A 14,109-nucleotide genomic window follows, 5' to 3' on the forward strand; every position below is an offset into this window, starting at 1 on the left:
CAAGAGCTATCGCGTGGTGGTCCATGCCAAGTGATCGATACACCGATCCACGCGCGCCGAAACTCGGAAAAGGCGGAGATATATCACGAGCTTCGTTTCGCGCAGCAATCCACCATGCCACCTTGCCTCGCACAAGCGATCTCGCTAAGAGCAAGTACAATAATAAATTATAAACTAGCTATAAACATATTTTAAAAAGATAAAAAAAGAAAGATAAGAGCAGCGGGTTACAGATCGATAGCCAGCCGCAGCACGAACCCTAAAACATAATGTGTATATGATAAATAGGACTAGATATTAATAGTATAAGAAGCAACTATTATATGAATTAGCTAGTATATTAACAATAGATGATCTATAGTTACTAGTTGGCTATTTTCTCTAATAATCCTCGGCGAGAAAATGACATGGTTTTTATATAATTGTTTCGAGCCCAATCACACAACGATAGAGACCTGGGAGCAACAAGAGGGAGAAAAACTGCCACTCGATAGACGGAAACAAAAATCCATGTAATGCAATTTGCTAGTATCATCGCCTCATCAGAGCAACTTATCCGTAACGAGGGATCATCATGTTTTTTTTTTAAAGGACAAGTTGCTAAGCACGACCGATCGATTCTGATTGGGTTAAGATTCCGTTTCTGTCCATATCAGTGAATCATCTAAAAACAACTTTGAAATACTCTTTTGAAAATGTAATCCCAATAAATTCATCCAGTACAACTCCTGCCGTTACGGTTTGGTCAACAGTTCAAAACCGCACACCGGATCCTGCTCCTGCGCCGTTCGATCTCATCTCGACGGATACCAGCAGCTTTGGCGGTGGGGACCCCACGGCTCAGTAGCAGCACACCGCGCCCGACTGATCCAGAGCCGTCTGATCCCATCTCGACGGCTACAGGCGACGGTGGCGCAGGTGGGCCCCACAGGTCAGTGGCACAGCACCCCGGCTTCTCTGACCCCCGCACGGCCGTGGGGCCCAGCCAAAGCCCCCACAATAAATTTCGCACAGCGCATAGGCCTCTCCCATCACCCAGCAAATTTTTTTCTCCCTCACCATTTCGAACGAAAAAAAATCAATCACCAACCGGGAGGCCGAAGCAGCCAACCCAATGGCGCAGCACAGCGCCGCGGCGGCGGGCGGGGACGAGGAGGTGGCGGAGGCTGAGGCGGCGGCGGGGAGCACCACCACCGGCGGCGCCACGCTCCGGCACCGCCACGCGGGCAAGGGCGCGGACGAGCACGAGGCGGCGGGCGGAGGCGGCGGCGGGCGCAATGGCGGCGCCGACGACCCGGACGCGACGTCGGTGGAGCGGGTGTTCGCGGACAAGGCGGTGCCGTCGTGGAGGGAGCAGCTGACGCTGCGGGCGTTCGTGGTGAGCGCGCTGCTCGCCGTCATGTTCAGCGTGATCGTGATGAAGCTGAACCTCACCACGGGGATCATCCCGTCGCTCAACGTCTCCGCGGGACTGCTCGGCTTCTTCTTCGTCCGCCTCTGGACCTCCGCCGTCGAGCGGATTGGCCTCCTCAAGCAGCCGTTCACGCGCCAGGAGAACACCGTCATCCAGACCTGCGTCGTCTCCGCCTACGGCATCGCCTTCAGCGGTAAACGTCTTCGACGCTTTCGGCTTTACTCTGATTTCTACTGCACCACCTTTGTTGGATTGGGACTCCTCGTTGCAGCGGGTGTACTGTGTGTGCTTATGTCTACATCCGAATTGAATGGAGCGAGTAAGCGAGTACTAGAGGAATCCATTTGGTTAGTGCGTAAGCGTGTCACGGCTTAGCTTACTGGTGGTTGCGATTTTGGGTTGTGGCTATGTGGGAGTATGATGCAGCAGATCTGATCTGGATGTGGGAGAGTCGCTGGGGAAGTGTAGCATTTCGCGGTAGTGGGTAGCTGGGAGACATCACGGAATCGGTTGTTCTTGTGCCCCTGAAGAAAAAAACAACAACTACTACAACATCGGTCTCAAAAGCGGTTTCTGATAAGACAACTGTACTGGAAAACTTGAAGAATTGTCATTCTTGGATTCGGACTTGTCAACTTGATGCTGCTTTGTCGCAGTTGAGTGGACTCTGCTGTTTCTACCTTTTCTGTTTTCACGAAACAGCTGCTTGACTTCAGTGCACCTGATTTGAATTGTGTAGCAACGGGACGAATCTTTAGAAGATTTTGGTTTTGGAAGTTGGTTTATTAGGTGAGCTAAGTTGTGGATATAGATAGTCAACACTATATTTTTCCCTGTGCTGGTAAGAAAATCGCTGCATTGCTCTCATTTGATGGGAAAAGCAATTTACGTTTAGGATGCGACGTTTGCAGGAGTAAGGACAAGCTGAAGTGGACCAGCTTGCTTGGTTTGACTCCTCACCTTAAAATAAATGCATGGCGCATGCTTCTTTTTTTCTTTGCTTAGGCAGACATGACACATGCATGTGAAAGCATTTGGATCGGCATAAACAATTATAATGGTCTGCAGGATTATTTGAGAACCATGCTACGTGGTACACTGATGATCATTCGAATAATTTCATGTGGCAAGGCATGATGTTTACTTGCAGATGCCTAGTATATGAGGAATTTCGTAAGGATGTCCCATGTGCATCAGATGGATATAAGTTATTCTTAACACCAGAATTAAGTTTGTTTATTGTTTTCCATTCCAAAACAGCAAAGAAAATCAAGTAAGTGTTTCCAAGAAGGTGGTGAACCAATGATTTAACTAGTTAATAGTTATCTATGTTTTTAAGTGGTAATAATATGTCAATGCATCATGCATGAGATAGTTGCTTGATTTATTGCCTCATTTGCCCAAAGCATCTCATATTTTCTTTTGATGTCTGTTTACCTTTATGAAACTGTATCCCTTGCTAGAATGTCAGAATGTATGAACAAAAAATTTGTGCCAATTGACATATTTTTGTACTTGTTTGTTCCAATGATCAGGTGGGTTTGGCAGTTATTTATTTGGAATGAGTGAAACAATAGCTAAGCAAGCAACAGAGGCTAAAGATGCTCAAAATATCAAGGATCCTCACCTTGGATGGATGATTGGTTTTCTTTTCCTTGTCAGTTTTATTGGGCTATTTGCACTTGTACCCCTAAGAAAAGTATGCCTTAAACCTGTTACCTTCTAGTTTTACTGAATTGCTGTATACAGGGAAAACTTATCCATCCTAACTTAATTGTTGTTTCAGATTATGATTGTTGATTACAAGCTCACCTATCCAAGTGGCACAGCAACTGCTTATCTCATCAATGGTTTTCACACACCAGAGGGTGCCAAACTAGCAAAGTATATCTATAAAATGCTACTTTTAGCTACTTTCATGAGTGCCAATTATTAGCCCAGTATATCTGTAAATGTTATGCAATTCAAATGACAAATAACCATCTTTTTCAGGAAACAAGTAAAGACATTGGGCAAGTACTTTTTATTTAGCTTCTTCTGGGGTTTTTTCCAGTGGTTCTACACTGCCGGTGATGACTGTGGATTCAAGAACTTCCCAACATTGGGCCTAGAAGCTTACAACAACAGGTCAGAACTCAGAAGTATAGCATTACATTGGTTTTAACAACAGTGTTGACTATGATGTCCGTTGCCTCAGCTTAACCTATAGCTAATATCTGGTGAAACATTACCTCTGTCGTCTTTGGCTATGGTAAAAACTGTAGTTACTACTCCCTCCGTTTCACAATGTAAGTCATTCTAGCATTTCCCACATTCATATTGATGCTAATGAATCTAGACATATATCTATCTAGATTCATTAGCATCAATATGAATATGGAAAATGCTAGAATGACTTACATTGTGAAACGGAGGAAGTAATGTCTAGTGTCTGACCATCTGGATAATAGTTAATTCTTAGTTCTAAGCCATTGGTCTCCCATATTTGACTTGACCTATTACCTTTCAGGTTTTTCTTTGATTTCTCTCCTACATATGTTGGAGTTGGCATGATCTGCCCATATATTGTGAATGTGTCCGTTCTGCTTGGTGGTATCCTCTCATGGGGTGTGATGTGGCCTCTCATTGCCAAGAAGAAAGGGAGTTGGTACCCTGCTGATATCTCAGACAACAGTCTCCATGGGCTGCAAGCTTACAGGGTTAGCATCCACCTTTCCGCTGATTCCCCTTTATGAAAGCTAAATCTTACAATACAGAATTCAAAAGGCTAGAGAGCACTTTGAGTAATGTTTTAACTGTAAGTTCATTACCGTTGCAGGTTTTCATATCCATTGCTTTGATCCTTGGGGATGGTTTATACAACTTCCTCAAGGTGCTTATCCGCACACTTGCAGGCTTTATATCAATGGTTCAGAACAATTCAAAAGGCATGCTTCCTGTTTCAGACAATGGCATGTCCATGTCCACTGCTGAAGAGGTATCCTTCGATGATGAGCGTCGCACTGAAATCTTCCTGAAAGATCAAATTCCTAAGTCAGTTGCATATGGAGGCTATGTCGTAGTTGCTGCTCTATCGATTGGCACCCTTCCTGAGATCTTCCCGCAGCTCAAGTGGTACTACATTTTGGTTGCCTACATCGTTGCACCTGTGCTGGCCTTCTGCAATGCCTACGGAAGTGGTCTCACTGATTGGTCTCTTGCCTCCACCTATGGCAAGCTTGCTATCTTCGTGTTCGGCGCGTGGGCGGGCCTTTCTCACGGTGGTGTGCTCGTAGGACTTGCCGCTTGCGGTGTCATGATGAGCATCGTGTCGACTGCCTCTGACCTGATGCAAGACTTCAAGACTGGATACTTGACTCTGGCATCACCGAGGTCCATGTTTATCAGCCAGGTGATCGGCACCGGGATGGGCTGTGTCATAGCTCCCTGTGTCTTCTGGCTCTTCTACAAGGCCTTCAGCAATATTGGCACAAGCGGCACCGAGTACCCGGCGCCTTATGCCATCGTGTACCGCAACATGGCTATCCTGGGTGTCGATGGCTTCAACTCGCTTCCGGAGAACTGCCTCACTCTCTGCTACATCTTCTTCGCCGCGGCGATCGCCATCAACCTGATCAGAGACCTGGCGCCGCACAAGGTCTCCAGGTTCATCCCGCTCCCCATGGCAATGGCGATCCCTTTCTACATTGGATCGTACTTCGCGATCGATATGTTCCTGGGCAGCGTGATCCTCTTTGTGTGGGAGAAGCTGAACAAGGCCAAGGCGGATGCGTTTGGACCTGCGGTGGCGTCAGGGTTGATCTGCGGTGATGGGATCTGGACTCTTCCCCAGTCCATTCTTGCCCTTGCCAAGGTGAAGCCCCCCATTTGCATGAAATTTTTGTCGAGGGCAGCCAATGCCAAAGTGGATAGCTTCCTTGCCGGTTAGTCGTGCCATCGTGATCAATTGATCTTTGAAGAGAACATTTGCAAGGAGTGCGCGCCATCCTGTAATTATCTCCTCCAAATGTATTTCCAGATCACTTGTTTTGTAGAAAAGCCAAATCTGGGTTTCCCGTAGGAAAGAAGCATCCCACAATCCAAATGTAAAAACGAGGAAAAATACAGCTGCAACCAACAACCGTTTTATCATTTGCTCGACACGGATTCCTGTAGAGATTATCCTTTTTAACGAAAATGGCATGTTGAACTGAGAATCCGTGAGGTCTAGCAGGTCAGGTTTCAAAACTGAGCTGACTTGGAAACTGCCTTTTGAGCTTATGAGTGCATCTGACAGGTTTGCCAATCAAAACTACAAGCGAGCTCATTTTACTTGATCTTCTCTTGAGCTAATTTACCATCCTATCCTATTGTTGGTTTATTACCAGCATAAGTGCAACGAGCATTGAAAATTTTGAAAATACAAGGCATGGCCAATTGTAGATCAAGACCGACAAACAGCGGGATGAGTAACTTTGCCTGTACTGTCATAAGAAAATAAGATGCTTCAATTGCAAACACGTTCATAGTTGTTTGAAACACAAAAGAAGCTCCTAAAGATCTAACATGCTATCAAGCTGCTCGCCTGACTGCCAAGGGAGTAGTTATTTAGATAAACAACTTAATTGAACAGTTAAGCTGATTGCCTGGTGATCTCCTGTAGAAAAATCACGCGAGGCACTCTGCAGTAACTACTCTCGCGGAGTGCACACATTTCTTGGCTCCATGCGACCTTGAAGCTGTGAAGCATACATATGACATTGAATATGATCAACCATTCATTGTGGACTTGTAATGGTGGTCATCGATAGTGGCATACAAATGTCCCAGATCAACTTGGTCTATAATGATTTTCCTGTGAAAGAAAGTAGGATTATGTAAATAAGCAAAATATATTTCAGACGGTGTGATGGGGAGGGATATACCCGACTGTTTCCTCTGGTAGATTAAGACGACGGCTCACATAATCTACGCCTACTCCATGGTCATCATTCCTGTATAGCACAAATTCAGTATTATCTAAAGCAGAGAAACTACAGACCATGTTAAAACATTGACAGTACCAAACTTGTATTTGGTATTAGCATGGCGTTATTTTTAGAAGGAAAGAGGTGGCCCTCTCCCAGATTACATAAAAGTTACTGCATAGATATTGTAGATTATGTGTGCCGTAAAATTATGAAGAAATTTTAAGGTATTGCAGACCTTAAAATTAAGCCCTTTGATGTGTGTGACATGGAGGGTGGAGAACCATCGGTACAAAACTTTGAAACATGTAAAAGTTACTGGCAAACATCTATATGAAAGACTGACCACTGAATCATGGGAACTTCTATATTGCAGAGAACGTAATTTTAAGGTCTGGTGGTATGAAGAAACCAAATGTCAATTCATTATTCATGTCTACAACTTATTTATCTGCCTTTTTTTATCATAAGAAGTAATGAAAGCGTACTGCATATCTAATTAACAATTCCACACTTGACAGAAACAGCTGAGTGTTAAGGACAAAAACATGGAATATTGTTAGCTATTCTATAGCAAAGAAAAGAAGTCAGCAGAGTTTATGGGTGTTAATTATAATAGATCAAAGAGAGAAAACTGGCTAGTCAAGTGACATCTATGGGCAGAATTATCAACAATTAACTTACATAACTGCTGGGTCATGAAAAACATTCAAGACCAAGTCGATCATATTTGTTCCAGTACCAGTATTTTGTGGTGCAGAAAATGTTGAGGCCTGAGTAGATATGAATGAAAAATTTCAGACAGAAAAGTTGGCATGTCTTTCTTGGTAAAATAAGAAGAAATGTCCAAAACTACCTGATTAGTAAGTGGACTTTGGTTATACGCCATGCTATCCCTAGGCATAGTTTGGTTAGGAGTTCCTGTTGCTGTATTAGCATTTACTTGGGACTGTCAAGTATTAAAATAACTCAGAAACATGACATCACCGTAAAGCTCAATAGATATTGTATGGCACAAGTTAAACACCAACAAATGAAACCTTTAGGATCTCACTACCTTCGGCCTGGTAAGCTCCAAGTGCACATGAACGCAGTGAAGAAAGTGATGTGTTACATCATTGAAGTTGGTTATACGCCTGACAAGAAACCATGAACAAAAGCATAAATTAAGAAAAAATGCAGAAAAGTATTTATCTGGTCTGGATAAGCCTGTCTCTAAAGCAATATAGTATTGAGCTATCCTGATTCATGAGTTTATATTTGCTATTGCTTTTACACACGTCATATGACAGGCTTCCAATCTAATATAGTGGTGCGCTTGTAGGAACAACAAAGAATGTTACACATTAATTAACACCAATTAAATAGCCGTTAGTGATTAGTTGTAGTTCTGTTCAGCACTCACAAACTTCTGCATGAATACTACCCCGTTTCTAAATACAGGGCACTTTTGACCACTGTTTTGTACCTATAATACTTGGAACTTAACAAATCCCAATGCAATTTGTACTAAATTCCTCTATTAGATATATTCACCTCAACCCATCTCCATACTCCATTCCCGTGCCTTAATTGTTAATAAGGTGCATTTTTGCCACTTTTTGCACAAAATATGATTGCTTTAGTGAGCATGTTTTAATCAAAAGCGTCAAGTACTTAAATCATTGTAGCTAGGGGATCACATCAGCATTAGCTGTTTTATTACGGTACTCCCTCCATCCCAAAATATAAGCATTTCCGGTTTTGTCCTAAGTCGTATTTACAGTATCAAATGAGCATCATTAGATTCATCATGAAATATATTTTCATAGTTTACTTGTTTGACGTGGTAAATATTAATACTCTTCTGATCTTCTTGTTCATCTCTAGTTTGACTTAGGACAAACTAGAGATGCTTATATTTTGGGACGGAGGGAGTACCACAGGGTGACATTATTCAATATAATGGGCCAAACAAATTGCAGACAATTCGCTATGCTCCAAAGCAGGCATCAGTTTTTGGAAATCCACGTTGCAGGTTATTATCTATGGAAGACCAAAGTATTCACCTCACAGAGTAAGCAACCACCTGACGCTTCCCTTGAAAACCTTTTAGACCACCATTGACAATAACATAGTCACCATTCCTTGCAAATAGAACAAAGCAAACCTATCAATTTTGGGGCGTAGCAATTTAAATTTCAAGACAAGTCAAATACTATGTAACCCTTACTGAATGTCAGCCATCTCCTTAGTATCAGTGCTATCGTTTTCCCTGAGAAAAAAATAGAAGTCAGTGCAAAGCCAAGAAATTATCCAAAGTTTGTTAAGCACAATAAAGCGATACATGGCATCCCACCAGCGATTCACAGGTACCCTGCCTGTACCATCATCAAGAGTGAATGATACATCCGTAACCCGATCAAGCTTATTTAACATGCGTCCTACAAGCCTAACCTGCAATCCAGGGTGATAAAAATTCAATACACAACATACGATATTTGCCAACATGTACAGAAAGCAAACTGACCGAAGCAAAACCAATTCAAACCAAGAGAATTTAGATTCTAAAAAAGGCAAAATACAATTACATAATTAGGCTAAACAAAATCATAAAGGAGATAGCATCGTATTTTGAAAGGACCATATACATATTTAATATTTTCAAGGAGCTAGTTTCAGCTCCAAGGAGTTTTTCTTTTTTTTTGCCCAACTATATTTTCTCTACCACTCCGATAGGCAACCTTTGGCCCAACCAGCGCAAGTACAATGCATACAAGAACTGTTTGTAATTTCCCAAAAAAAAATGGAGTCTAATCACCACCCAATCAATGTTCATTTCCGAACACCAATCACCACACAGAAGTAGGCAAGATCGATACCGTGGACACCTCCATGCCATTGACAGCAAAATTCGACTTGTCGTCGTTGGTCTGGGACGCGTCCATGATCTGCTTCACGGTGAGCGGGAGCAGCGCCTGGGCGTTCCGACTCTGACCACACCCGCGAGCCCCACAAGGCGTCAGTCCGAGGGGAGCGCAAGAGATATCCAAAAAAAACAAACAAAAGAGAAATTTGGGTAGGATTAGGAGGGGAAGGACCTTGGGGAAGCCGCCGCCGCCGCCGCCGCTGGTCCCCTCCGCGGCGTTGGTCGCCTGCGAGGGCATGAATCCGCCGCCGCCGAAGAGGGAGCTGGCGTTCCCTCCCCCGCCATCGTAGTTCCCGCCGCCGCCGCCGCCGACGCCGACGCCGTACATCGGGGATTCGGGAGGGCCCCGCGCCTAAACCCTAGCTCCCCGCCAAAGCAACTGGAACAGACGACAGACGAACGGATGAGCGCGGGAGAGGAGTGCGGCTGCGGCGGTTCAGTTTTTCGGCGGAAAAAACCCTCGCCAACTTCGCGTTGGTATTTGTTCCCCGTGTTGCGTGGCCAAAGGCAGGGGGGGTGCAGTGCACCGTGCGCGCGACGCGAGCCAGGTTAAACGCGTCGAGCGTGGGGGAGCGGCCGTGCAGTGGTGCGTGCGTCGTGTGGTTTCCACTGGGGTTTGACGGATCGGGCGGGCCGTGCGCTGAGCGGGGCGCTGCGGCTGCAGCCTGCACGGCTGCGCGTACCGGTGGATCGGATTGTAGCGCGGTAGCCGGTAGCCGGGCTAGGCGGCTAGTGGTGGCGACTAGCGAACGCGAGCGGCTCGTGCACGGCACGAGTGGGTTGGGAGTTTGGGACTTGGGACTTGGGACTTGGGGGAGTTGGGTGGATGAACCGGCCCCGGGTGGGATCGGTCGCAGCGCGAGTCCGCGACTGGGGAAGGTGCCGCACGGGCCGATTTGCAGGTTAGGCTACGCGATAGCAGTCGAAGTCTTCTCGCTTGGTATGGGGCACTTGGGAATCGTTGGCATCCGCGTAGCAGCCGAAGTACTCTTTTCGATATGTATGTGTAGCTAATTGCTCCACTAGACATTTGAAAGCAAGCAATCAGTGGGCCGTTACACCTGATCACGTTCTTACTATGGCACCCCTCGTTTCGGCTCAAGAAGCAGTATGTGGAAAAGAAGAGGATTCAGATTCGGTGACATTGCTGTAGCATGGCACGGTGTGATATTGGAGTGATCTGGGGCGTTGAAAACTAATCCAACGGTCCGCTGCACTGGCCTACCTGCAGGACTCCGTTTTCACCCCACGCGCCTACCCTTCTTGCCAGACGACGTCTCCTCTAATCTTGCCCCAATCTCACGTGCTCGCATCGCCGTCTCCCCACGCCAGGCCGGAGAGGCGCCAGGCCACCGCGCCGCCGCGAGTGGGGAGGGGACCGGGCGGCCACCTCGTCGCTTCACCTCCCCTTGCCCGCGTCAAGCCGCCGCCGCGAGCTAGCTGGGAGCCGCCGCCGCGCCAGGCCGGAGAGGCACCCGCCACCGCGCCGCCGCGACTGGGGAGGGGACCGGGCAACCACTTCGCCTCCCCTCGCCCGTGTTAGGCCGTTGCGCCAGGCCGCCGCGCCGCTGCGAGTGTGGAGGGGACCGGGCGGCGGCTGCGCGAGGACCCTGATGTATCTGAACTCTGTGTTGTTTTTAGCATGTGTTTGATGTTTGGAGTTCCATCTCGCCAATTCTACTGAACATATGCTAGCTAATCCAACAGCTAGCACTAATCGAGCAACAGAACCAAAGCACCCAACTGAAAGGGGAACACACAGCAAAATTGATGAAGCACAGGGGCGCGCAGGCACCTCTTCCGCACCGAGAGGCGGCTGGACCTCGTCGATGTCAGGCCCGGCGGCCGGCCACCTCCACACGCGGCCTGCCGCGGCGGCAAGGCAGGGCCTCGGGCCCGGCCTCACGTGGCGGCCGCCCGACCCCCTCCACACTCGCGGCGACCTCGTCGGCCTGTCACCTCTCCGGTCACGGTGGCGACGACTCTCCCGGATTCAGCGGCGACACTCCTCGCTGGCTCGCGGACGCGCGCGATGAGAAATTGGGGGCATCGTCTCCCGCCAGTACGTCTCCGCTACGGGGATGAAAACGGCGATTTTTTTGCCTGTGTGCGGGTCCAACTAAAGCAAACGTTGGATTCGTTTTGGATGGTTCATATGTACGGTATGTCATCCGGTGACTTGCCATAGCAATGTCACCGAAGCTGAATCGGGGATCATGGCATGCGCAATCAGCGGAATTCCTGACACCAAATAGGCCGGTGCAAACTGCAAAACTCCAAACCGCTACCCATTTTAAGAACCCACTAGACAGAACCCGGAAAAGCTAATTCATCAGTCGACAGGGCAAACCTTAAATCCTGACAAAAACCTTTTCTTTATACCACCACCCCATCCCATGTGCTCCACACTTATCTGCATTTCCCTCCAGCCTATTTATCCCTTTGCTCTTGCTTACTCTAGTATACTCCTACTTCCCAGCCTTTATAGCCTTCTGCCTTCTTCCTCACCTCACATATTTTTTTTCTTGGACTTCTTGGCGATGGATCCCCCACCGGCTCAGGCGATGAACACCGACGACTTCACGGACAAGACCATGGATGAATGGTAAGGAGGGTGCCTGCGCCGTTTAGTTCTCCCTGATCTTCTCATCTTGCTCTGTTTTCTCCTTGATTGATTGGTTGTTTTTTTGTGTACGCAGTTGTTCTTGCTGCTACGATTGCTGCTCCAGCATCCTGGATTTCCTCTGCTGTTCTTGATGCTGCCCCTCGTCAACCTTGCAGAAACTTCATGGGTGCTGACGATGAGTGAATCAGAAGTCTCGGTGATATATTTTGGGCTGTACAAGTTATTGAATTCTTAGATTAATTCTTCCTCCCTTGCGTTGTAACTGAGATTTGTGCGTCACTTTATGGATGATTTTGGGAGGAAATTTGTGCACTATCAAGTTCTGAAACATCGATTTGTCTTCCAGCCTTTTGCGGTACCCCTGAAGTGTTGTATATGGTATGAAAATCTCTTGAGTTCCCCTGATGATAGTTGATGCTTCGTGCCATCAGCAAAGTGTAACTCGAGCCAAGAAAATTCATGCACGACGATGGTGTTTGAGGCTAGTTGATGGTGTCTGATTGAATGTTGAATCGGAGCATCATGGGCTAGCCTTTTTTTTCAGTGGCGTTCTCTCTTTTGCTAAGATGACATCGTGACAACTGACTGACTGGCTGGCTGACAGCCTGACCTGAAGAGAGCCCCACTTTTCTGTCCATTGTTAGCGATGATGTCAACAGGGCCGTTTAGGCCTTATTCGGAATACAGGAAAGACGTAGAAAAATTTCCGCCACTTTTCCTATATCCCAATCCTCCATTTTTAATGATTTAGTAGTGTTAATTCCTAAGGAATTTGAATCCTCCAATATTTTCTCCAAATACCCTTCAAACCGAATGAGCCCTAAACGGCCTGCTCGATCGGTTGCTCTGTTATGCGCCCTAACTAGTAATAGAATTTGAGAACGGGGTATTAATATTCATCCAAACATCAACCATGGTGTGATGGTGATCGAAAACCGAGCAAACAAAAGAGAGAATTGTCATGAATCCGACGAGACGATGCACGCGACGACGACGGTGATGTCGTCCACCTTCCCGCCGTAAAAGTGCTCCTCCTCGTTCTCGTGCTGCTTCCGCCACTCTACGGCGAACGGCGAGTCCTTCAGCAAGCAGCGCGACATCTCGTAGGCGGTGCCGCCGATGATGTCCGCCATGTTCTTGGGCGAGAAGCCCAGCGCCGTCCCGATCTGCACGACCTTCTCGAGCTCCGCGTCGGACATGTTGTCGAACAGGCCGTCCGTCCCGGCCACCACGACGTCGCCGCGCCTCACCTTCATCTCGCCCACCATCCCCACCGTCATGCCTTCGTCGCCCCGCCGGCCGCCGAGGTAGTAGGGGGCGTTGAAGTACCTCTGCTGCTGCACCGAGCGCACCACGACCCTGCCGTCCCGGAGCACGGCGAAGGCGCTGTCGCCGATGTACGCCCACCTGAGGACGTTGCCGTCGGCGAGCGAGAGGATGACCGCCGTGGACCCGCCCTGCGCGCCGGACTCCAGCATCTCCTCGTAGGCGCGCTCCAGCAGCGTTTAGGGGCAGACGGGCGTGCCGGGCTCCGCCGTCACCAGCTGCGCGAAGGCGCTCGTCATGAGCCCGCGCGAGAACGCGCCGGCGTCCACGCCGACCCTGCGGCGGTACCCGCCGACGCCGTCCGCCACGCCGACGACGCCGGCCGCGTCGTGCACGAAGTGCGCGTCCTCGTCGTGGTCGGGCACGTAGCACGACGCCGACTCCATCCTCACTGCCTGCTGGACCTCGCCGTCGCCATGCGCCTGCTCCTGCTCCTGCGGCCGCAAGAAGGCCGCGGCGAAGCTCTTGACGCAGCCGTCGTCGTGGGGGAGCTCGACTGTCTGGTAATGGTGCTCGAGGCCGACCGCGGCGCGGACAATGTCGGGGACTAGCTTGCTGGTCTCGCGCAGGGTCTCTTTGATCTGCTCCAACGTCTCCATACGTTTCTCCATCTTTGGTTAAGAGTTTTTGGGGAACGCGTGCCAGGCTACGTAGACAGTGATCCATTAATAAATAGCGCGGCAAACGGTATACGAGTCCTATTCGCACTGCAGGGGATATGCTGTCCGATATGCAGTTGGAGTCGGAGATCGAGACGGATTACGGGTAAGGGCATGTTTAATGGCAGAGGCGAGTATGATCTATTAAACAAGATTATTTAGAGACGTGTCTTTACAATAATTGAGACGACAAAGACTTTAATCATTAACTTTAAAAAGTATTCCTTTTG

General features: G+C 48.0%; 3 protein-coding genes across 3 annotated transcripts; 1 reads left to right on the forward strand and 2 right to left on the reverse strand.

Moving 5' to 3' along the window:
• Positions 1-1,040: 1,040 nt before the first annotated feature.
• Positions 1,041-5,610, forward strand: LOC127762128 (probable metal-nicotianamine transporter YSL14). Its single transcript, XM_052286499.1, has 6 exons — positions 1,041-1,607; positions 2,950-3,113; positions 3,201-3,298; positions 3,407-3,541; positions 3,924-4,113; positions 4,233-5,610. The coding sequence occupies exons 1-6, from the start codon at positions 1,115-1,117 to the stop codon at positions 5,340-5,342; spliced, it is 2,190 nt and encodes a 729-aa protein (XP_052142459.1). The 5' UTR covers positions 1,041-1,114; the 3' UTR covers positions 5,343-5,610.
• A 273-nt stretch (positions 5,611-5,883) lies between these two features.
• LOC127762129 (replication protein A 32 kDa subunit B) lies at positions 5,884-9,774 on the reverse strand. The gene is made up of 10 exons (XM_052286501.1): positions 9,441-9,774; positions 9,222-9,332; positions 8,699-8,796; positions 8,573-8,614; positions 8,409-8,486; positions 7,418-7,496; positions 7,217-7,309; positions 7,045-7,133; positions 6,319-6,387; positions 5,884-6,248 (listed from the first exon to the last, which is right to left on the reverse strand). The coding sequence occupies exons 1-10, from the start codon at positions 9,594-9,596 to the stop codon at positions 6,164-6,166; spliced, it is 900 nt and encodes a 299-aa protein (XP_052142461.1). The 5' UTR covers positions 9,597-9,774; the 3' UTR covers positions 5,884-6,163.
• A 3,024-nt stretch (positions 9,775-12,798) lies between these two features.
• LOC127761228 (putative protein phosphatase 2C 23) lies at positions 12,799-13,831 on the reverse strand. The gene is given in 1 exon segment (XM_052285489.1): positions 12,799-13,831. A coding segment is annotated over 1 exon segment (978 nt). The 3' UTR covers positions 12,799-12,853.
• Between the last annotated feature and the right edge of the window lie 278 nt (positions 13,832-14,109).

This window comes from Oryza glaberrima, chromosome 2 (assembly GCF_000147395.1).
Source record: "Oryza glaberrima chromosome 2, OglaRS2, whole genome shotgun sequence".
Lineage (NCBI taxonomy): Eukaryota > Viridiplantae > Streptophyta > Magnoliopsida > Poales > Poaceae > Oryza > Oryza glaberrima.

Coding starts and splice junctions, on each gene's coding strand:
- LOC127762128 (XM_052286499.1), top strand. CDS start 1,115: ATGGCGCAGCACAGCGCCGCGGCGGCGGGCGGGGACGAGGAGGTGGCG. Junction 1,608..2,949: donor CTACGGCATCGCCTTCAGCG/GTAAACGTCTTC, acceptor TCCAATGATCAG/GTGGGTTTGGCAGTTATTTA. Junction 3,114..3,200: donor CACTTGTACCCCTAAGAAAA/GTATGCCTTAAA, acceptor TTGTTGTTTCAG/ATTATGATTGTTGATTACAA.
- LOC127762129 (XM_052286501.1), bottom strand. CDS start 9,596: ATGTACGGCGTCGGCGTCGGCGGCGGCGGCGGCGGGAACTACGATGGC. Junction 8,797..9,221: donor ATGGCATGGAGGTGTCCACG/GTATCGATCTTG, acceptor CCTGGATTGCAG/GTTAGGCTTGTAGGACGCAT. Junction 7,134..7,216: donor AAAGTCCACTTACTAATCAG/GTAGTTTTGGAC, acceptor ATATCTACTCAG/GCCTCAACATTTTCTGCACC.